A 23,218-nucleotide genomic window follows, 5' to 3' on the forward strand; every position below is an offset into this window, starting at 1 on the left:
GTTAACCTGAAGATGACCCAAGGATGTCGAAACGTTGTTCTGTACTTTAATTAAAGTTTTATTACTCAAACCAGCTGTCTTGAGAATATAAACTGGAACACTGTCATTTGTAAATCGAACAATGATACGTGTTTAGAAACTTTACGTTATATTAAAATAGTATCAAACATCATTAAATTTATTTTAAGACAATTCAAACCAACAATGCTTCATAAATAACACGTGTAAACCAATAAATACTTGGATAACCACATAAAAGTTTTATTTGTATGTAAATTATGTTGAACCCAGGTTGTAGTTAGGTGTTACTACTTCCACTTGACTAACCACATACTTATGTTAAATATTTTAGGGTTTTCACAATTTCTGATACTGAAGTATTTTAATGTTTGAAACAATAACTACTGTGCAAGATTAATCCATGGAACAGAAAATCTTGTAAAATATATAAACCATCATGTTTTTTCACACAAACCAAAAATCATCAATATCAAATATTAAAATAGTAGATAAATTTGACTGAACATTTCTGTGATTATTAATACTGTATTTTAATTATTGAATTCTAAGAATAATAATATTTAATGATAACAGTTCAATTATCTTCCCATTCATAGGACTTGCTATTCAACTTATCTTTTATGTTCACTAATATTATCTGTAGGATATAAAGTTTTGGGAAGATTACACACAACATATTTCAATGTGTAAAAAATATTATTGTGAATAAAAATTAAACAGTTTCCTTTCAAAACATAAATCATCTTAGAAGTTTAAATTCATCAACTAAAATAATTACTATTATATATAACTAATGAAACACGTGAGCAATTCATATGAAATAATGATTGATTTTATCAAGGATTTATAATTCAGGTAATTTTCAAGTACATTGTACTGATATACAAAATCTTTGATAACAGCTAGACTTATTATTTATTTCTTTCCATGCCAGATATAAGTTTGTATGGAATGGGATGACACCGTGTTGACCACATGACCCAGTTCGGGATCCATTATCATCAGATTAACAGGATTAGCATTTCTAAGAAATACAAATAAAGTATAATAAACTCATTGTAAGCAGATAACTGTTAGCTACTTGTTTTATTATCTATTTGCATGTAAAATGTAAGACAAAACAATATTTAAACTAAAACTGATGGAACATCAATGAATGTTTATGATTAAATACTGGGTTATAGCAACAAAAATTACGATACAATCGACACATGCAGTTCTAAGTGAAGGTCAAATTTTGAAACCTGCAAATAAAGTTTGACAATAGAAACTGGATTACAAACACATACATACTCATGTTATTCTAGCTCTAATTTCAGGTTTTATTAATAATGCTTAAAATAATTATAATAATAAAGTTTGACAATAGAAACTGGATTACAAACACATACATACTCATGTTATTCTAAACCTCATTTCAGGCTTTATTAATGATGCTTAAAATAACAATAGTTTCAAGTAACACAGATGCAAGGTTGGAAGCTTAAATTTTCATATTTATCATCTGATTTTAGAACAAAGAAAACTAACTTTCTTTTTTATACAAGAGACTGTTACACAATGGTAAAACATTCAAAAAACATATCAAGTCTTAAAATATTTTGTCAGTAGCTCATACAAGATTAGTCACTAAAATATATATATGCAAGTACCTGAAAAAAATACCAAAAACTTTATTCAGTTATTAGAAACCCATTATACAGTTTAAGTGCTAAGTATTCTTTGCTGTCTTTGTAATAATGAGGTGACTGTGACAGCCACTGACAAATTTTACAAATCTGAAATACAACAATTAGAATTTTGTGAACTAATAATCTTTTTAATAAATTCATTCAAAGATAACTTTAAAATATCACTCTTGAAACTAATGGCACTTACAGATTAATGTTCAAGATTCTATACTTCCTTCCTCACTGTTGACTGTGCCCAGTCAGATGGCTCTAATTACAAATTACTGTGTAAAAGGTTTACTGCAGCAAGATTCTGTGGAGGATGGGAAAGAATAGTCTTATATGAACTTCAACACATGATGGTGAAGACAGTGTTAAACCATAGTCTTACATGAACTTCAACACATGATGGTGAAGACAGTGTTAATCTATAGTCTTACATGAACTTCAACACATGATGGTGAAGACAGTGTTAAACCATAGTCTTACATGAACTTCAACACATGATGGTGAAGACAGTGTTAAACCATAGTCTTACATGAACTTCAACACATGATGGTGAAGACAGTGTTAATCTATAGTCTTACATGAACTTCAACACATGATGGTGAAGACAGTGTTAAACCATAGTCTTACATGAACTTCAACACATGATGGTGAAGACAGTGTTAAACCATAGTCTTACATGAACTTCAACACATGATGGTGAAGACAGTGTTCAACCATAGTCTTACATAAACTTCAACACATGATGGTGAAGACAGTGTTAAACCATATTCTTACACGAACTTCAACACACGATAGTGAAGAGTGTTAAACCAGTCTTACATGAACTTCAACACATGACAGTGAAGACAGTGTTAAACCATAGTCTTACACGAACTTCAACACACGATAGTGAAGACAGTGTTAAACCATAGTCTCACACGAACTTCAACACACGATAGTGAAGACAGTGTTAAACCATAGTCTCACACGAACTTCAACACATGATGGTGAAGACAGTGTTAAACCATAGTCTCACACGAACTTCAACACACGATAGTGAAGACAGTGTTAAACCATAGTCTTGCATGAACTTCAACACACGATGGTGAAGACAGTGTTAAACCAGTCTTACATGAACTTCAACACATGACAGTGAAGACAGTGTTAAACCATAGTCTTACACGAACTTCAACACACGATAGTGAAGAGTGTTAAACCATAGTCTCACACGAACTTCAACACATGATGGTGAAGACAGTGTTAAACCATAGTCTTACACGAACTTCAACACACGATAGTGAAGACAGTGTTAAACCATAGTCTCACACGAACTTCAACACATGATGGTGAAGACAGTGTTAAACCATAGTCTTACACGAACTTCAACACACGATAGTGAAGACAGTGTTAAACCATAGTCTTGCATGAACTTCAACACATGACAGTGAAAACAGTGTTAAACCATAGTCTTACACGAACTTCAACACACGATAGTGAAGACAGTGTTAAACCATAGTCTCACATGAACTTCAACACATGACGGTGAAGACAGTGTTAAACCATAGTCTCACACGAACTTCAACACATGATGGTGAAGACAGTGTGAAACCATATTCTTATGTGAACTTCAACACACGATAGTGAAGACAGTGTTAAACCATATTCTTATGTGAACTTCAACACACGATAGTGAAGACAGTGTTAAACCATATTCTTATGTGAACTTCAACACACGATAGTGAAGACAGTGTTAAACCATATTCTTACACGAACTTCAACACACGATAGTGAAGACAGTGTTACACCATATGTTTTGATAAACTTTCCAAAGACTTTACACCCTGTATGAAGTATAGTTATGAAGACCAACCATTTTTAAAGAGAGTTACAATATCCAATAGAGCCTTGTTTTGGTCATTACGAATGTTTGTATATGATGAAGATAGTTATTGGTTTTCAGATATGATTGGAAGCTTGTACATTATTGGCTTGTGAACTTTGATCATATTGTATACAACACTTTGAAATGTGCTTAGGATTTTGCAGCAGATGTTTCATATCAGAGGTATTCTCTGTAATTTTAGCCTTCACTTTATTGATAAGTCCACTGCCCTGAAATGGGCTGGATCATGGATTTAACTGCTGTTTGAAATGCTTTACTGAGAAAAGTAATCTCCTTCTAAGGAAACCCCTGAAGACTTTCTTTTTTCAAAATGTTATGTCCTTTCACTATGTATCATTTAACGATCTTGCTGTATGTATATTTCTTTTCATAAGGACATTCTTATTACTTCAAGATTATGTTTACCTGTGACAACATTACTCAGGTGAGTGATTGGACATTAGTCTTGAACAGAATATACATGTGCAACAAGACACCAGATTGTGTTTGTGCTGACATCCCATTCAGACAGTATATAGTTTTTTCAGATAAGGTGTCTAACATTTTCTACCTTATCTGATGAAAGAAAGTTTTACAGGACTAAACTTCTATAAACCTAGATACATTGCACATAAATATGAAGAGAGCTGAGTGCAGGTTTCCACACACTATTTGGTGAGTGTAAGTTAAAGTATTAAAAAGGAGACAAGTTCTAAACATTTTTATAAAAATGGAAACAACTCTTCAAAACGAATAGCAACTTATATATTTAAATTTCAATACTATATACTTTTTTGAGACAATTTCTCAATCTTCTAACTTACTGTTGTAAACACCAATAAAAACAATACATATTTATGGTTAATTATATTTTGATACACATTATGAAAGACAAGTTGACTTAAAATTCCTGGCTTCAACATTAAAATTTCTATTTATATGGTATTACTCAAACATGAATATCTATCATAAAACATGCCTTACAAATCCTTGTATATTGCTATGATGATGCTAAATAGTTTTGCCATGTAGACAAGAACATGAATTTTGACAAGTGTAAGAAACACAAAGCCTTACTACTGTTTTGAAGTTATAACACTTGAGACTCAAACACAATGTGTGGAAAAAGTTATAACACTTAAGACTCTAAAACATGGTGTGGAAGAAATATGAAAAAATAATTTATTATCTAATTAAATCATCCATGTTTAACTCATCTCACATGTGGTTACAAGTGTGACCCACCTTACATGTGGTTACAAGTGTGACCCATCTCACATGTGGTTACAAGTGTGACCCATCTCACATGTGGTTACAAGTGTGACCCATCTCACATGTGGTTACAATTGTGACTCATATCTGGTTACAATTGTGACTCATATCTGGTTACAATTGTGACTCATCTTATATGTGGTTATACTGAATAAAATCAAAAGAAATGTTTTAATTATTTTACTTGAGTGAGATACAAAATATATAAAAAAATGTATATTTACTGAACACACAATGATAAACTGCTAAAATGTAGAAACTTTAAACTTCTAAGGTCAGAGAAACAACACAGTTCTGTGAAAACTTTAAGCTGGTAGAACCCACTAAGTAACAACACAATTCTGTGAAAACCTAAAGCTTGTAGATCCCACTTAGTAACAACACAATTCTGTGAAAACCTAAAGCTGGTAGATCCCACTTAGTAACAACACAATTCTGTGAAAACCTAAAGCTTGTAGATCCCACTTAGTAACAACACAATTCTGTGAAAACCTAAAGCTTGTAGATCCCACTTAGTAACAACACAGTTCTGTGAAACCCTTAAGCTGGTAGATCCCACTAAGTAACAAAACAGTTCTGTGAAAACCTTAAGCTGGTAGATCCCACTTAGTAACAACACAGTTCTGTGAAACCCTTAAACTGGTAGATCCCACTAAGTAACAACACAATTCTGTGAAAACTTTAAGCTTGTAGATCCCACTTAGTAACAACACAGTTCTGTGAAACCCTTAAGCTGGTAGATCCCACTAAGTAACAAAACAGTTCTGTGAAACCCTTAAGCTTGTAGACCCCACTAAGTAACAACACAATTCTGTGAAAACCTTAAGTTGGTAGACCCCACTAAGTAACAAAACAGTTCTGTGAAAACCTTAAGCTGGTAGATCCCACTAAGTAACAAAACAGTTCTGTGAAAACCTTAAGCTTGTAGATCCCACTTAGTAACAACACAGTTCTGTGAAACCCTTAAGCTGGTAGATCCCACTTAGTAACAACACAGTTCTGTGAAACCCTTAAGCTGGTAGATCCCACTAAGTAAAAAAACAGTTCTGTGAAACCCTTAAACTGGTAGATCCCACTAAGTAAAAAAACAGTTCTGTGAAAACCTTAAGCCTGTAGATCCCACTAAGTAACAACACAATTCTGTGAAAACTTTAAGCTTGTAGATCCCACTTAGTAACAACACAGTTCTGTGAAAACCTTAAGCTTGTAGATCCCACTAAGTAACAAAACAGTTCTGTGAAAACCTTAAGCTTGTAGATCCCACTAAGTAACAAAACAGTTCTGTGAAAACCTTAAGCTTGTAGATCCCACTTAGTAACAACACAGTTCTGTGAAACCCTTAAGCTGGTAGATCCCACTAAGTAACAAAACAGTTCTGTGAAAACCTTAAGCTGGTAGACCCCACAAAGTAACAACACAATTCTGTGAAAACCTAAAGCTTGTAGATCCCACTTAGTAACAACACAGTTCTGTGAAAACCTTAAGCTGGTAGATCCCACTAAGTAACAAAACAGTTCTGTGAAAACCTTAAGCTGGTAGATCCCACTTAGTAACACCACAGTTCTGTGAAACCCTTAAGCTGGTAGATCCCACTAAGTAAAAAAACAGTTCTGTGAAAACCTTAGGTGGTAGATCCCACTAAGTAACAAAACAGTTCTGAGAAACCCTTAAGCTTGTAGACCCCACAAAGTAACAACACAATTCTGCGAAAACCTTAAGCTGGTAGACCCCACTAAGTAACAAAACAGTTCTGTGAAAACCTTAAGCTGGTAGATCCCACTAAGTAACAACACAATTCTGTGAAACCCTTAAGCTGGTAGATCCCACTAAGTAACAACACAATTCTGTGAAAACCTTAAGCTGGTAGATCCCACTAAGTAACAAAACAGTTCTGTGAAAACCTTAAGCTTGTAGATCCCACTAAGTAACAAAACAGTTCTGTGAAACCCTTAAGCTTGTAGACCCCACTAAGTAACAACACAATTCTGTGAAAACCTTAAGCTGGTAGACCCCACTAAGTAACAAAACAGTTCTGTGAATACCTTAAGCTTGCAGATCCCACGAAGTAACACAACAGTTCTGTGAAAACCTTAAGCTGGTAAATCCCACTTTCTAACAACACAGTTCTGTGAAAACCTTAAACTTGTAGATCCCACTAAGTAACAACACAGTTCTGTGAAAACCTTAAACTTGTAGATCCCACTAAGTAACAACACAGTTCTGTGAAAACCTGAAGGATGTAGATCCCACTTAGTAACAACACAACTCTGTGAAAACCTTAAGCCTGTTTTGTTCTTTAGTGGGATCTATACTTCTGTGAGAACCTTAAACTTTTATATCCCACTTAGTAACAACACAGTTCTGTGAAACCCTTAAACTTGTAGATTCCACTAAGTAACAACACAGTTCTGTGTTACTTGAAGATGAGTAGTATGAAGTGTGTTGTATTTATATTATTTTCCTCACAATTAACCCTTTTGAGACAGGTCAGGGATGAAAGGTCATATCATGTATTTGTTGACTTGCATTCAAAAGTTTATTGTACTACTATTTTATAAATTTATGCAATAAATTTGGAATCAAATTGTAGATAATTCACACTTTCATATCATATACTAGTTAATGTCTTAAAGTAAATATTTAAAAAATCACAATGTAGATTTTAGCAAGTCATGTAGTATTATGAAAATAGCACTGTTTAAAATTAGATGTTTGTGATGTCAATATACCTAGTCTAAAGTTTTGTACAAATTAGGAACTCAGCTTACTGATATTGATAATCTAGAATATAAAATAAGATCCTAATATCTGTTTATTTTACTGAAATATGGGTTACGTACTGAATCAAACACAATGGTCCAATTCACCTCATTCATTTTGAAAAACAGTCCCTCATACACTCTTACTACAACATGATATGTGAACAACAAGCTCAGAATGTCCCTTGGTGAAGTTTTTCAGCCATTTTAGTTTGTGAAAAGGCTACTATGTTTTTTCGATCAAGATTTGATAGAGGTAGGTTGTGGATTGTGTCTTTAGGTTGCTCAAAGTTTCATACTATTTTTAGACCTAAGTACAGTTTAGTTATTTATTATTTTTTGTTGATTTAATTCTGTATAGAAAACCCAAAACAAATTTTGTTTGATATCCTCCACACAAAAATTTTTAAAAGGCTTAGCAACCAATGACCATCAGCAGAGTTCAAAGGTCATAGCTAGAAGAAATAAATGTTTGCTTTACTTCTTTATTTATTGTTCTGTAATTTAAGAAAAATAAGTTTCATAACTTATTTTTAAATAGTAATAATCTGTATACAAATATAATGTATAATACTGTAAATTTTACTGTATAATAAAAAATACTCGTCCATTAAAATACAGCTAAGATCAGGTCAGTTTTATATTATTGGATACGGTAAGATGAGTGCATGTGCAAAGCAACAATGCAAGTTATGTAATGTTAGTTAGACATGGCAAGAAGGTGAATATATTATATATATGTATGCAAATATATATATATTATGAGACTTAAGCTTCTTAGACTAAACATTTGTATTTTTGTGTTCTAATGTGTAGTCATTCTAAGACGAAAAACACAACTTATATTTATTTCCTTTTTTTTTATCACTGTTACGAGGTTTCTCAATTGACAGATCCCACATAGGGTATAAAAAATAACAAAATATAAAGTCTTACTAAAAACAAACATCTGAAATGTATTTAAGAAGTTTTAGAGGTTACACAAATAGTATCGGAGATTTCTGAAAGAAAGAATAGTTTTTATTCATAACATGAAATCACTTCGCTCTCAGACTAGTAGCCAAACAGATTTTATATTATCTCAAACAAATCTTAAGTAAAAATATTTCATTAAAAAAATTGAGTTTTGTGTACAAAAACCTGTAATCTTTACTAAATGTCTGCCAAATTTTGAGGAGATAAACAAACTGTATAAAAAGTTGTAGTATAAATACTTAATATGGGCAAATGTACATATGAATTTGTGTATATTATACAGAGCCCATTGTGAAAGGGTTCATAATGAACAATACAATACCAGCATAAAACAAAATTAGTAATTTGATAAAAATAAAATTCTACATTTATGGCTGCTTGAAAGCCTTTGAACATAACAAATATACCAAAAATTTCAGGATCATTGTTCACAAGGTCTACCAATATTAGAAACCTGTGAAGCAAGTTAAAGCTATGTCATTCAAAGGATTTAAAGTAATTTTTACATGTACAATGAAATCAATTTACCTGTTCACAACCACCAAAACCAACGTTCTATTTACAGTCATGAAAGCTGCTACTTCAAGACCAGAACTCCCTATTTGAGAAACTCCTATACGATATGATCCACGTGGAATAAATTTACTGGAATAAATATGTTGTGGTTACATTATACATTATTCTAAAACAAACATTTATAGTATAACAAAAAAATATTCAAATTATGACAGATTAGGAAATCAAATTCAAAACTTTATTCTGATAACTAACCACAAACTAAAGACATTTTAGCCATATTCACAGATAATTCTCAAGTACATAGGTATGCACAATTTTCTTCAACACTAATAGCTCAGTAAGAAATAGATGGGCCTATGCTTTGGCTAATGAAAAAAAACACATTATTCTCACATTAAAGATTTTTAAGAGCAAACCATATTAGTGTGAATGTTTGAACCAAACATCCGAATTGCTTCACATGAATAAAATGTCCATTCAAACAACAGTTTTCACCAGAGAAACCCACAACATGGTTTTCTTTTTTCCCATTGACAATGATTGTGTATGAAACTAACAGTGACTTTAAACAAAACTTAATGAGTCCTATACAGTTCCAAGTAAGAAGAACATAACAGCAGATAGATCACACAATTTGTGTATGGCATGCAATTATCAATGAGGTCATTCAGTCAATATCAGAGTTAATCAGGCAGATTGGGTATGAAACAAGAAATCACTTTAAGTACTATTCATAAGCCTTTTACAAGATAAAAATTTATAGGGTATACAATGTTTTTGTTGGTCTACATAAAAGTTATTGAATAGAATATAAAACTAGCTTCAAATTTTTTCTGTTAGTATGTTTTAACAAATACTTTTCATATAAGAGGCCATTAACAAAATAAAATAAACATCATATTAGTTTCATCCACAACTAAAGAAAGATAAAACACCTTTTCTAACACTGGACACATCTAGGTTATATGATGTATTCCCTCATAGAGTAAAGAAATATTATTACATCAGGCCTAATTGGCTTCCATTCTTTCATGTACACATCATAATGATATGCTCTTTCTTAACTTCAGTGTGTAAAATACAGGAATATTCAACCATTCATGAAAAACAGTAATATGTAACAAGATCTGAAACTTTAGTTTTATTTAAATGATTCTTAGGGCTCATGATACTTGTAAGTTATAATAAGCCTACAGATACTGGCTTTTAAAGTTTTGTAATATTATGTCTGAAAGTCTGAAATTTTACCTAAAATGTCCTAAGACATAGTACATAGGTTGTTTGTAAAACTCTTTGGCTGTGGCATTCACAATAATCGGAGAATCAACAAAATTATTAACCCAGTTCGGTCCACCCCCAAGGTCCAAAGCTAAGTTCCAGTCCACCCATCCAACACTCCAGTGAAGCAGATCCTATTAAGATATAAATGTGTGAAAACAAATCCTAGAAAGCATTAATACAGTAATAACAATTTCTGAGACATTAAATTTTCCATTACGATTTAGAGGCATTTTCAAACACAATTACAATAGTACTATAAAGGGTTAATCATATCTTGTACTGTGTACTATCTCTATTGTGAAAATAGAGATTAAAACATTCACAAGTCATAGATGCTACTTATAACAAATCCAGAGCTTTGTTCATTACAATCTACTGGTGAGCCACTTAAGTTTCTTTATGATATTAGTTACCAATGGATTCTCTCTTACTGCTTGTAACAAAAATAAACCGAGAGACTGTTTACATGAACTGGAGGATCTGTTATACTGTTAAACTTTTATATTTATATCCTGTTACATGCACACAAAGAAAACTTCCCTGCAAGGGTTGAACAGCTCTAAGTTACCCTTTACGTATTCTATTAATTTCCATTACTACCCTGTTTTATTGAAGTATATTTAGAGAATAGTTAGTCTGTTTGAATAGAATAATAAAAACTAGAGACGCAAATAAAAACATATTCAAACAGGGAAAAGTTCAGTTTATTATACTAAATTATGAAAACAAGTTCTGTATCATACTGTAACCTTAACCAAGTTGTATCATACATATCAGTACATCTAATACAATTAATACATTCAGATGTTTTACAGTTTCAATTGGATATAAATAATGGTCATGTAACAAAATATCATACACACAATCATAGATTTTACAACAAATTTTAATATCTTTAGGCATTATCTGGATCATATATTCAAATATAATCTTTACAAGGTATGAAGTAATAGTTTGTTCTCAGTCAAAAATTAACACTTACTAATATTGATAATTATTTCCGATAGATACTTCCACCCATAGACATCCCAACCTTCATTTGTTTTCCAGGCATCAGTGAACTTTTTTGAAGCATACCAGTTTTTGTACCTCTATCTTTTACATCACTGCAGTAACATGTGCTGATTATGTGACCACCACCAACTACCAATCCCATTGTGCTCTCTATACTAGCACTTGGTTACTCAACCTTTGCAGTACATTACTCACTTTCTTGAACTGACACATAGAAACCCAAAAATATTGGCAAATCAGCGGGAAGAAACAGTTGAAAGTGGGTGAGTGAAAATAAGTACTCATCCAAAATACATTTCGAATATTGAGAAATGTTAACTTCTGAAATGGTACTTCTTCTACCCTGTAGTTAGAATCCCACATTGAAAAGGTGAAGAGGCCAGTGGAGAGTGACTGCTATAACAAAAAACAGGTGTGCCACGATTAAACTGTGAAGCACAACCGTGTGGTACACCACTACCACTGGAAAAGGTATGCTTTCACCCTGTAAAGAAAACAAGACACACATGGTGGAAACAAATATAATGCATGGATAGGTCAAGTGCAGTCCACAACATGGTAGCATCTTGCAGAAGTTAGTAGAATCAACAAGTGACAGTCCACCTGGGCAAAAAATATCCAGGGTAAGCACCTTGGATTGTTATTAAGATAGTCAAGTGAGGTACACCCAAGCAAAAACATCTGAGGGAAGCTCCTAGGTATACAATGGATCATGCCAAGTGCAGTCCATATGGACAGGAAACATCCAGTGGCTATGAGACTGTTTTATTCTACAGAACCCACTCATGAGGAAATCTCCATGGCCCATCATTCTATTGACTGGGAACTGGAAGTGGCAAAGAATTCTGTGTTCTAATAGAAGAATGAAGGGTGAGAAGTTGCAATGGGGACTCCAGATGAACTACCTACTAGAGACAGTGCAACAAATGACAGCATTTGGAGAAGCAAAAAGACCTGTACTGTAAGAATCATGGGTTAGCAGGGATGAGCAAAAGTTAGTTCTTTACTCCTGAAGTCCATTAGTGACAGTCTTTAGGATATATATGTATATGTAGGTAGATATTGATAAAAAAAAAATGATATACAGACATCTGGAAAAGCATCTGGTGGTCTTACAGAAACATCTCCTTTCCACAGTAAGTATTGGAGAAGTATACAGATATAGTGCTAAAATACAAGATCGAGCATACCTAACCAGTTAGGATCCTGAATTATGATGTATAAGGAATAAAAAAGAAGAAAGGGTGACTTGCCCCCAGTTACAGGCAAACAGACATGTGTAGAACCACCACAGGAGGAAGACAATATCTGCTCAAAGAAGATACAACAAAGTTATGCAGAAAAAGAGTCATGAAAGATTTGTGTTCACATACCAGCCTGATTGATCCCTTCTAAACAACAGTGGAGTTGAGCAGATAAAGACAGAATTAGAGGACTAATTAGGTGTAAAGAACAGTATGAACAGGTCAGAGACACCTGATGAACCCAACCTATAATGTAATAGAAGAAAGGTAAGGAGAAACAGGAATGCCAAGGAATAATGAGACAAGAGCAAGAATAATAAAAGGAGACAGTACAAGACAAACAATAGAGCAGAGAATGAACTGGAGATGGGAAAAGGACTAAACGAACTACACAGGTAGATGTAGTCCAGGGAAGGAATACCAGGTACAGATAATGAAAAGCATACGAGAAACTGTAAAGGATGTAATAAAAACTGAAACGACAAAGACTGAATCCAAGAAAGGTTAGAAATGAGGTTAATAGAAACCAGAAACTAAATGCAATTGGTTCAAAGGGAGAACCGGACAGGATAAGATGAACAATATGAAGATACCAATCTGGAGGAACAAAGGAAATGTGTCAGATTGACCAAATTAAAGAAAAAAAAAAGGCTGGAGAAAAGAATTTTCTGTGTGAAAGAGAAAGGAGGGCAGCTCTATAACAAGTTGAAACAGACAGACCTCAAACAAACCAGATGAAGTGATGAGACATGTGAGGAACAGAAATACACAATGAATGAAAGCCCTCAGAAAAACACCAAAGAATGATGCAAGACTTATGCATTGATATACAGAGGAAGGGTAAAAGGTCTAGGCAATGAAATATGTGACATGAGGGGTGAGTTCTTGAGCTGAGACACAGGACTGGACAAAAAGACAGAAATATAGCACGGTGATGTCTGAATGAAAGATGAATAATTACAGCAGACAAAGAAAGCTGTAGGATCTGTTGAAACATGAAAGGCCACAGTAGTGGAAACTATGTTGGAGATGGACAATACAAAGCAACCAGCAGAACACAAGAAAGAGGGGTCTAGATAAGAGAAAAGACCAAGAAAAGGAATAGTCTGAAGGAGGGCAGGCAAGTGACAGGATAAAAGTCACAGTGAAAGAAGGACTGTGAAAACATCTGTATGAATAAATTTCAGATCAGAGATGATTGAAGAGCAGACAGGACAGAGAAATGGATGTGTTGTGTTGCTCCAATAAGGGCCAGAGCATAGGGAACCACACCTGAGTGGCAAATACAGAAGAACTAGCAGCACACAGCTAAATTGGGTCTCGATAAGGAAAAAGACCCATAAGATAAGTCAAATTGGAGGGTAGCTATATTCATGAAGACTTCTCCAATTCTGACTGAAAGCATTTTACAAAAATGCATTATTTTGTACCATGGTATTATTAACAAATAAGCACATAAAAACAAAAGTTAAATGTCATAAAAAATTATAATTTTACCTGTATAATATCATGAGCATAGCTTTCCGCACGTTCCCAACTCCCAAGAATAACTTTGTTTATCTGCCAAGGAAAAGACCCTTCACAAGCTTCAGTTGCCAAAATAAACTTGCTCGGAAACATTTTGTGAGTTATGTCTAACAGCTTTGCTGGTGCCACAGAGTTCATGTACCAGTGAAATCCTATACCACTAACATATTTAGCTGCTACTGGATCTTGAAGTACCTAAAACAAGTGGTTCCAGTTATATAAACGATTTTGTAGAAGTAAGGCTTAGCTAAATACTTCTTCATTAATACAGGTAAGAGAAAACCATAAAGCTTTCAGTGTTTAGCTGAATGACTGTTAAACAGAAAAATAAAGTTGGTTTCATGCTGTTATAATGATAGATTGTTAGAGGGGGGAAAAAAGCCACTACAGTTTAAAATGATTGAAACGGTAAAAACTAAAAACTTTTACAAATACATTTTTAGTTGCAATATGATAGGTATTAATGGATTTAAGTAAATAGAATAAATATTTAAATGAGTTTCATATCCCTTTTTAGATTAGAAAATAATAAGACAATAAAGTAGTAAAGGCAATTGTTTCTTAATTTGAAATGGTTGAAATTAGGTTTACCTTTTCTGCCCATTTAGGGAGAAGAGGCCTCTGATCATCCATGATCATTAGTTTTAGCTTGTCAGGTCCAAATCCTGCCTTTTCTAGGGTAGGGCCAAGGTGAAATTTAATGAAATCTCGCTGAGATTCTGGTGTGAAACCAAGACATTGGAATGGGAAGTTTTCTCGAAAGCCATTAAGAGGTTCATTCTCTGCCGTGATACCCCAAAACATTATGTTGTATGCTGCGTATGCTTTGAGAAATCTAAGAAACAGTTAAGTTTAAAAAAAATGTACATACTATATCAAGAGCATTGTGTGTATACATTTAAAACTTGAATTCATATGCCTTTGTACATTATTTAAAAAAAAAATGTGTCAATTTATGACCAAATACTAGCAGGTTGGAATTGTGGTCAGTATAGATCACAAACTTTGGGAAATGAGAACTTGCCTGACAAAATAATTTGCCCAGGTTTCATAATATTTGCCTCCAACCTCTCCTTTTAATGTGCCCTTCCCTGTCATATTTTCGTTAGTTTTCATCCATGCAGGTGAACTCCAAGGACTCCCAAAGAACAGAATCTGAAAGGAGCTGATTTCCATAGCTTTCTGAATAAAGGGAATCTAAGAAATTCATAAGAAATAAAATCAAACTAAACTGACCTCTGTTAATATAAATAGTAATATCTGTGTAAAATTATTAAAGCTGTAAGAAGCACCAACATTTCTAATTATTTGATTTCAGTTGTAATGGTGGTTCAATTACAGTAACTTTAGTTTGTAATAATGTATTTAATCAAGAAACACAAATAGAGAATAATATTCATTTAAATGTTTAATTTGTACATTTGAAAATTGTTCCCTCCTTCAGTAAGCTGAAAATAAGTCCACATTAAAACCTCTCAATGTTTGATTATATAAGTACACAATATCCTTCACCTTGTACAAATGATCCTCTTTAGTAAGCTGAAAATAAGTCAAGTTGAAATCTCCAGGAATATCATCATATGAATAATCATGAGTTGAGAAGTCACAGCTTGCAATAGGTACCCTTCCAATTGAATATTCAAGACCTGAAAATGGCAAAGCCAGTTATGTTGTTTTTTTTGCACATCATTTGAAATAACGATTTTTTATTTGTTTGCAAAAAATTATTTATAAAATGTCTGTTTACCGAAGAAAATGTTTTTCTGTAATAAACAGGTAACAAATAATGAAATAATACAAGTTTTATCAATAAAGTATGTCTGTTAGTGGAATGTTTACTTTCTTGAATAATGAAATAATACAAGTTTTATCAATAAAGTATGTCTGTTAGTGGAATGTTTACTTTCTTGAATAATGAAATAATACAAGTTTTATCAATAAAGTATGTCTGTTAGTGGAATGTTTACTTTCTTGAATAATGAAATAATACAAGTTTTATCAATAAAGTATGTCTGTTAGTGGAATGTTTACTTTCTTGAATAATGAAATAATACAAGTTTTATCAATAAAGTATGTCTGTTAGTGGAATGTTTACTTTCTTGAATAATGAAATAATACAAGTTTTATCAATAAAGTATGTCTGTTAGTGGAATGTTTACTTTCTTGAATAATGAAATAATACAAGTTTTATCAATAAAGTATGTCTGTTAGTGGAATGTTTACTTTCTTGAATAATGAAATAATACAAGTTTTATCAATAAAGTATGTCTGTTAGTGGAATGTTTACTTTCTTGAATAATGAAATAATACAAGTTTTATCAATAAAGTATGTCTGTTAGTGGAATGTTTACTTTCTTGCATCAGAATTACAGCTAATTCAGTTTCAACGTACAAATTATAATCAATTTGTTGATTGATGAGTAATTCTTAAAGATTTTGTTGACAGAATGAAAATTACTCAACTGACACACATGGATTATACTGGTTACTGTTACATATGTTAGAGAATTTTAAATCATTGTTGAAAGAAATCTGATCGTTTTGTATTTTGCATTATACTTATTTTACATTTCAGTTTAATTGACTAGTTTAAAGTGATAAGAAACAGTTTTATGTTCTTAATTCAACTCTCATGACATTTTAGCCTATTCTGGAGAAAGTAACTTAGTCATAAGTAACTTCAAGTGAATTATCACTACATTACGTTTCTTCACTTACTGTGTAGTCAATGTTAAGTGAAATGTTGAGAAAATAAATAATTATAATTGGTTCAAGTTTGTAGTCATGCACAAAATTTAATGATTTTGGTTTCCACATGACTTATAATTTCACACATTTGTTGGTGTTCCTTCTTCAATACATGTATTGTTTAGTTTGTAAACTAAATTAACACTATTAATGTGCTTTTATTGTAGTATAAATCAAGAAAAACATTTATTACATTCTATAAACAGCCACATTGTGAAATCAAACAAGTGTTAACGTATCAATGTATAATGAACTGGTATTTGAATTTGATGACAAGGAACCCACTTCGAGACTAGTAGTTAGGACTCGAATAGGAAAAGTAATGAAGAACACTTTAGTGCAAGTTTAAAACAGTAACAAATATACATCATATACAGCAACATGTGGTTGTAATGTTGTTGTTAAAGCCATTCTCTGCTGCTACTCTATTGTTTAATCTTTTGTCCTGTAAAAAGTTGTTCAAATGCTTAAAGAAGTGGTAGTCAGTGAGTGATAGGTCCAGGAAGTAAGAGTATGTGGCAATGTTTCATAACCCAGTTCATTGAGTTTCTAGAGCATCACAACAGAAACAGACTGGACCCCTTCAATTGATGAATGCTGGCAAATGGAGGTTAAGACTGATAGGTGGTGTATCCCCACTGCAATATGAGTCCTAATTTTCAATCACCTCTAAAACCTAGGGTACATTTTAGAATCCCACATTATTGTTTGTACCCTGGGATTTTTTAAATTAGTGCAGAGCTTTTCTTTGATAGATTGTTTAGGCAGAGTATTCATCATAGTGCTGAGTGTTTCGTTTAATTTGTTTTTTTTTTTCAAGTTATAACAAACTAATATAATTAGTCAGAGGTTTGAATTTGCTGTTTTTAATGCAGTCCTTCCTTGTGATTTTGTTTACATAACTTCATTAAAATGTGTTTTATTACAATGCGTTTATTTTCACTAAAATATACACACACACACACACAAACAAAAAAAAAAAAACATGAAATAAAATAGCCACATAAGAAAACAGTGCTTTAGGAGATTAGAAAATCTATCTTGGCAATTCACGATGCTAGATAAGGATAGAAATGTGCTGTTCAATTAAGATTGCTTTAGTAAGCTGTTAAGCAATTTGTTGTGATGTGATTTCTCGATCTTACACTATATATTTTTTTACTATGTTTAGGTAAACTACTTACACCAGATGATTACAAAAATTACTAAAATGATATATATTAATTACTGTAATAAATTTGCAATGGTTATTTGTTACCAATTCAAGGCACCTCTAAATTTTATTAGGCCTAAATCTCTAATTTCATTTCATAATTACTCAGTTTTAAATAACATACCATCTACACTGTAGTAGGATGAAATAAGCATGTCCTGCATTTCTTTTGGCAGACTAACGATGTTTATCCCAGCTGCATCAGTGAAAGCTCCACCAAATCCTAGTACCTCCTGGAACTTCTGTGACTTGTTTACTACGACAACGGTCTCATATTGACCTAAATATATAGAAATGGCAAATGACATTAGGAAAGTGGATTTATCACGAAGAGAACAATAACATGTTACACATGTTCTCGTCCCGTAAATGTGACAATAATTACACAGTAAACTATTTAAGTCCTTAATTATTCATTAGCTTTTAACTGCAACCTGATGAACTACTTCTTGAGATCAAACTCTTTCAAACTAGAAACAATTCTGTGTTAGTTGTGATAATCTCTTTAAATAATAAAAAGCTGTGTATAAATCTGTTAACTAACAAATACCAAGTTTATGCACAGGAATCTGTCATGTTACAATCAAAGTTTTAGTGATAATATCATATTGCACTTTGTAAACTTTTATCATTGCACCAGACAAAACTAGTAATAGATGACACAAATTATTTTTATATTAACATTAGTGCTTGTACACAAGTAGTTAGGAATATTAACTTTCTTGAAATTACAACTGTTTCTTTGCAGATGTGATATTTAATACGTCAATATTCCAAAACATTGTTTATAATGTCAGTGTTAAATACATGTTTAGCTCTAGTAATTTCTTTATTGAAGATTCTTTGATGTAGACAAAATAAAAATCACAGATTTAATTGTATAGATTTATTTTATGGAATATCTTTATATTTCTGAATAACTGTAGTAAAAATAAATGTTTTTAACCCATAGCAATCATTCTCCACAAGTAATAAAACGAATTACATTATTTCTTTCATATATCTCTCTAAGTGGTTGTTTTCATCTTTACTAATTTCTTTTTTAGGTACAGTCTCGTTGGTGTTTCCAAATAAACTCGCCAGCTTTTCTTCCTCATTCTCAATCCATACTGTTTCTAAGTCCAAGACTTTGTTTTGAAGGAAGTAGATATCATGGTCCTTATTAACAAATTTTGCTGTTCAGTCTATTCCAAGTAGTTTTGTATTATATCTTTATATAACTGAATGGTTTTTAGTTGTACTTACAAGCAGATACAGTAGGTGGAACAGACACAAAGAAAATTAAAGAACTTCTGACTCCTACAGGGTTAGTTTTACTATGGTGCCTCACAGATTTATATAAAAGTAGAGCTGTTTAGATTCACAAATAACAGGGAAATCACATATATTTTACAAACACAATGAAGTTCTAGTTGTATCTATTATTAGCTGGTAATTCCTGTTTCATCTCTTACCTATGCTTTTTAAAAATAACTATCCTTCTGTAAGAAAGCCAAATTCAAGGGGTAGCGATAACACCTTTTACAATAGGATTACAATTTTTAAATTACTACTAGTTATTAATATTACTTATGAGAGCTAATATTACATTTCAAACTGTGCCACTTTGGGGAAATTAGTTTACCACATGGTTTTAGTTTTTAAGTTGCCCTGTAATAAAAAAAAAAAACAGAAGAGAGAACAACAAGAAATTCAAACGTTTTGTTATGATGTTTACAGATATTCCTAGAAGTTTTGACTCAGTCATTACATAGCTATTGCTATAAAAGGAAACAATCTACAGGTTGCAAAGTGTTGAGGAGCAATTGAGAAGATATTTAAAATACTATTTCTATGAATAATCTGAGTCATTCCTACATAGGCAATGCTGCCATCTGTCTGATAAGCTTCTACTTGAACAGATTGAAGGCAAACATTTTAGTGGTTAAAAGATGTCAACAAACTCTTCTCCAGCTTCAGAGGTAGGAACCAATTAATACAGTGCTAGTTTGATACTTTGACCATTGTGTTAACATATTACATTGAAATTATTATAGATGTACCTAAAGATGTCCACTGGTCCAATAACTTCAAACATCAGTATCTAGAATTATGCTCTAACATGGTTTTAGCTAAGTTGCTGGAAATATTTACTAATAACATAGATGTTTTGAAAGATAGTTTTAATTTTTGATTGCAATAAAAACTAATTCATTACATATGTTTTGATGTATTTTTATATCCTTTTAGAAGACACCAAACAACTAAATACTCATCTCACAATCACAGAATGTATATAGTTTTGTACACATCTTTATAACTTCATGAACTTTAATACCAAAATAACTTATTTTTTTAATAAATCTCTCTGTGGTCAAATAAATGGCACAGTTAAGTGCATTAATTGCACCTTCTTTGGTTAATGAAATGCAGTAAGTAAAAGAATATATTTTACAAGCATGTGGACGATAGCTTTTTCATCTTCAATGATCTTCAGATTTGAGAATATAATTGTACATCATCATGAAGTGCATTACAAACCTGTTTTTCTCAACAATTTAGTTAACAATAATAGCAGTAAATATACGTGTATGTATGTGTGAAGGTGTAGGTGTTTCTTTGTAAGTCTCACATCAGTGTTAATAAAAAATCAAATTAAATCCTGATACACTGTGCATATTTTCTGACAGCATGAGTGTTTTTTTACTCAAAAATCTAAACAAAAATTTCTAAAGAAAAAGCAATTTTATCACTACTATATAATACAGAATTGTAAACAAGTATCATAGAAGAGAAATCTATTTAAAACCAAATGTAAAGTATGTCCACTTTATATGTCTGAAGTTTCTGTCTTAAACTAGAAAACACTTGTTCTATGTGGATAAAAAACAGTTGTTATATCATGGTCTTGCAGCATATCTGCACGTACAGACAAAATGTATTTTTAAGACATGAGGCTGCATATAGAGAAAACAAAGTACAAGTTCTTATTCACTTGTACTTTCTACACACACAAACTACAGTTTTATGACAAACAGCTTTAGAATTATCAGACTGAAAATGCACTTCATGAGTGTGACCTGATTACCCATTCAAATTATTTTATCATCTTAATTATGCCAATTATAAACATAGAGTAAGTAAAACAAGTCTACTTATCAAAAGACTGAGGTTACAACTCAATCAAGCGAGCTAGGAACTCAACTTTTCCATAAAATTTCATAGTAAATCTTTATAGTAATCCTTAAACCAAAGACAGTAAAGCATATTTGGCATTTCTTAGTTTCTCACCAGATTTAAGCTACATCTGTATCTACAGTGTCATAAAATGGGTAATTCTGCATGAACCTTTATTTTGATTATGGTTCTTATGTTTCCATGTTGTAAATTAACATTATGCCACTACATGTATATAAATAACTTGTATTCAATACACATGAATGACTGATTTAAAATGATTCAAACATACAACATAGTTTGTGAAAGATTTTGGAAAGGAGAACTGGGACTAACACTTTTATAAAAACATTACATTAAAATCTACCAGATAAGTTTGATCCATACGTGAACTTCATAGTTGTTTCAAAAAATCTCTTCCCTTCTTTGTTACTTTCATACACTGTCAGAATTGCTGGTGTTGGCTTGAGTTGAGGCCTAAATGTGTCACAGTATGTTGAGTTACAAACACATACAATACTTCCGTGGCCATAGTCTCTACTATAACAAGGTCTGTGAACTAAAAAAGAAAATTCAAATAAAAGGTTTCAGTACAAGTTATAAAATAAATAAAAATATATTGTACTTAAATTGATTAATTAAAAAAATATATGAAGTTTGGGCTAACTAATTAGTACTAAAATTTAAGAGAAATTAATAGTATATACTAATTAAAGAAAAATGTTCACACCTCATTGGCCAACTAAAAAACAAAAATACATGGTTAGTGTCCCACTTTTCTTTTTAGATATTTTTCCATTTTTTAATTACAATTTTTCAATCATACAAAGAAACAACGAGACTTCTGAATAAAATGTGAGATGGACACAGTTGCTCTTTTTCTTTGTCATAAATTCTGTTCTGAAACAATGAAAACTTTTGTTTCACGTGGATCCTTTGAAAACAAGCAATAATTATGAAAGGTGTAAACTTTCTTTAAAAACAGATAATTAAACAAAAACAGACTTCCTCCTCCTTCCTTGTTTTTATAGTAAACTCCAGATGCTAAACGTTTTTTACTTTGCTTTGCAAGATATTTTGTACAAGAGCATTAAAATTAACTAAGCTGATAATAAACATGCCTGAAACGTTTCGATTTCTTGTGTTTTATATGGAGACAACAAGTGTAACCTTTGACCTGAATAAATTATCAGTATACAAGTCGAATTTAAGAGAATTAGAAATGAAGCTTCGCCCCACAGCCTTCCGATCCCCTTGAAATATTTCAAAGCAGGCAGGTGCAGTTTATTGATGCCAAATCTCTACCAGTATACCATTTGGGTTTCTCACACGAAATTTGTAAACGCATGTTTGTAATATTAATAGTTTAAATCTCTTACTCATCTCCAAATAAAGCCTTAATTTATTTTTATCTCATTCTTACCTTCTTGTTTAATGGTGCATACTTCTGATAAACCTATAATAATAATTGTAATTGTTGTACAGATTACAAACAGAGGTGAACAATGAGACTCGATCATAATTTACTTAGTTTGCAACTATTATGACCTTAACAAGTAACGATTTTAAGGTACAACTTAAAATACAGCAGTGTTCAACACAACACCTTTCCTTTCCAGATGATAACACACTTATAATAATTCAACGATTACAATATCAACAAATAGTTAAGTTTCTCGATAGAGCTAGCGTCATCTGCGAAGTAAAAGCACAAGAAATAAAAACAAATAATTAGGATTAACTTTTATAGATTTTCATTTCATCCAATTTAATAAAATAAATAACTTCTTAAGTTTATATTTCTGGCAAATAAACTTTAAGTTAAAGCAAATAATTTGAAAAATGATTCTTTTCGTTTTTCTAAATTTCGCACAAAGCTACGCAAGAGCAATCTGTCATTGGAGTCCCTACTTTAGTAGTGAAAGGCCAGAAGAGATAAAACACTTAGT

At 32.0% G+C, this 23,218-nt stretch overlaps 1 protein-coding gene across 2 annotated transcripts; it reads right to left on the minus strand.

Moving 5' to 3' along the window:
- Positions 1 to 237: 237 nt before the first annotated feature.
- On the minus strand, positions 238 to 22,973 carry LOC143249862 (lysosomal acid glucosylceramidase-like). Of its 2 annotated transcripts, XR_013028013.1 has the most exons (11): positions 22,693 to 22,947; positions 21,637 to 21,828; positions 18,238 to 18,393; positions 15,665 to 15,798; positions 15,177 to 15,349; positions 14,744 to 14,987; positions 14,123 to 14,347; positions 10,335 to 10,498; positions 9,096 to 9,212; positions 1,900 to 2,004; positions 354 to 1,045 (listed from the first exon to the last, which is right to left on the minus strand). XR_013028013.1 is itself a non-coding variant. In XM_076500423.1 (10 exons), exons 1-10 carry the CDS (start codon positions 22,787 to 22,789, stop codon positions 937 to 939), a joined length of 1,611 nt encoding a protein of 536 aa, XP_076356538.1. In that variant the 5' UTR covers positions 22,790 to 22,973; the 3' UTR covers positions 238 to 936. The 2 variants fall into 2 exon arrangements, 1 of the variants encoding a protein (XP_076356538.1); XM_076500423.1 differs by lacking the exon at positions 1,900 to 2,004 and having other exon boundaries at positions 238 to 1,045; positions 22,693 to 22,973.
- Between the last annotated feature and the right edge of the window lie 245 nt (positions 22,974 to 23,218).

Source organism: Tachypleus tridentatus, chromosome 4 (genome assembly GCF_004210375.1).
Source record: "Tachypleus tridentatus isolate NWPU-2018 chromosome 4, ASM421037v1, whole genome shotgun sequence".
In the NCBI taxonomy this organism is placed as follows: Eukaryota; Metazoa; Arthropoda; class Merostomata; order Xiphosura; family Limulidae; genus Tachypleus; species Tachypleus tridentatus.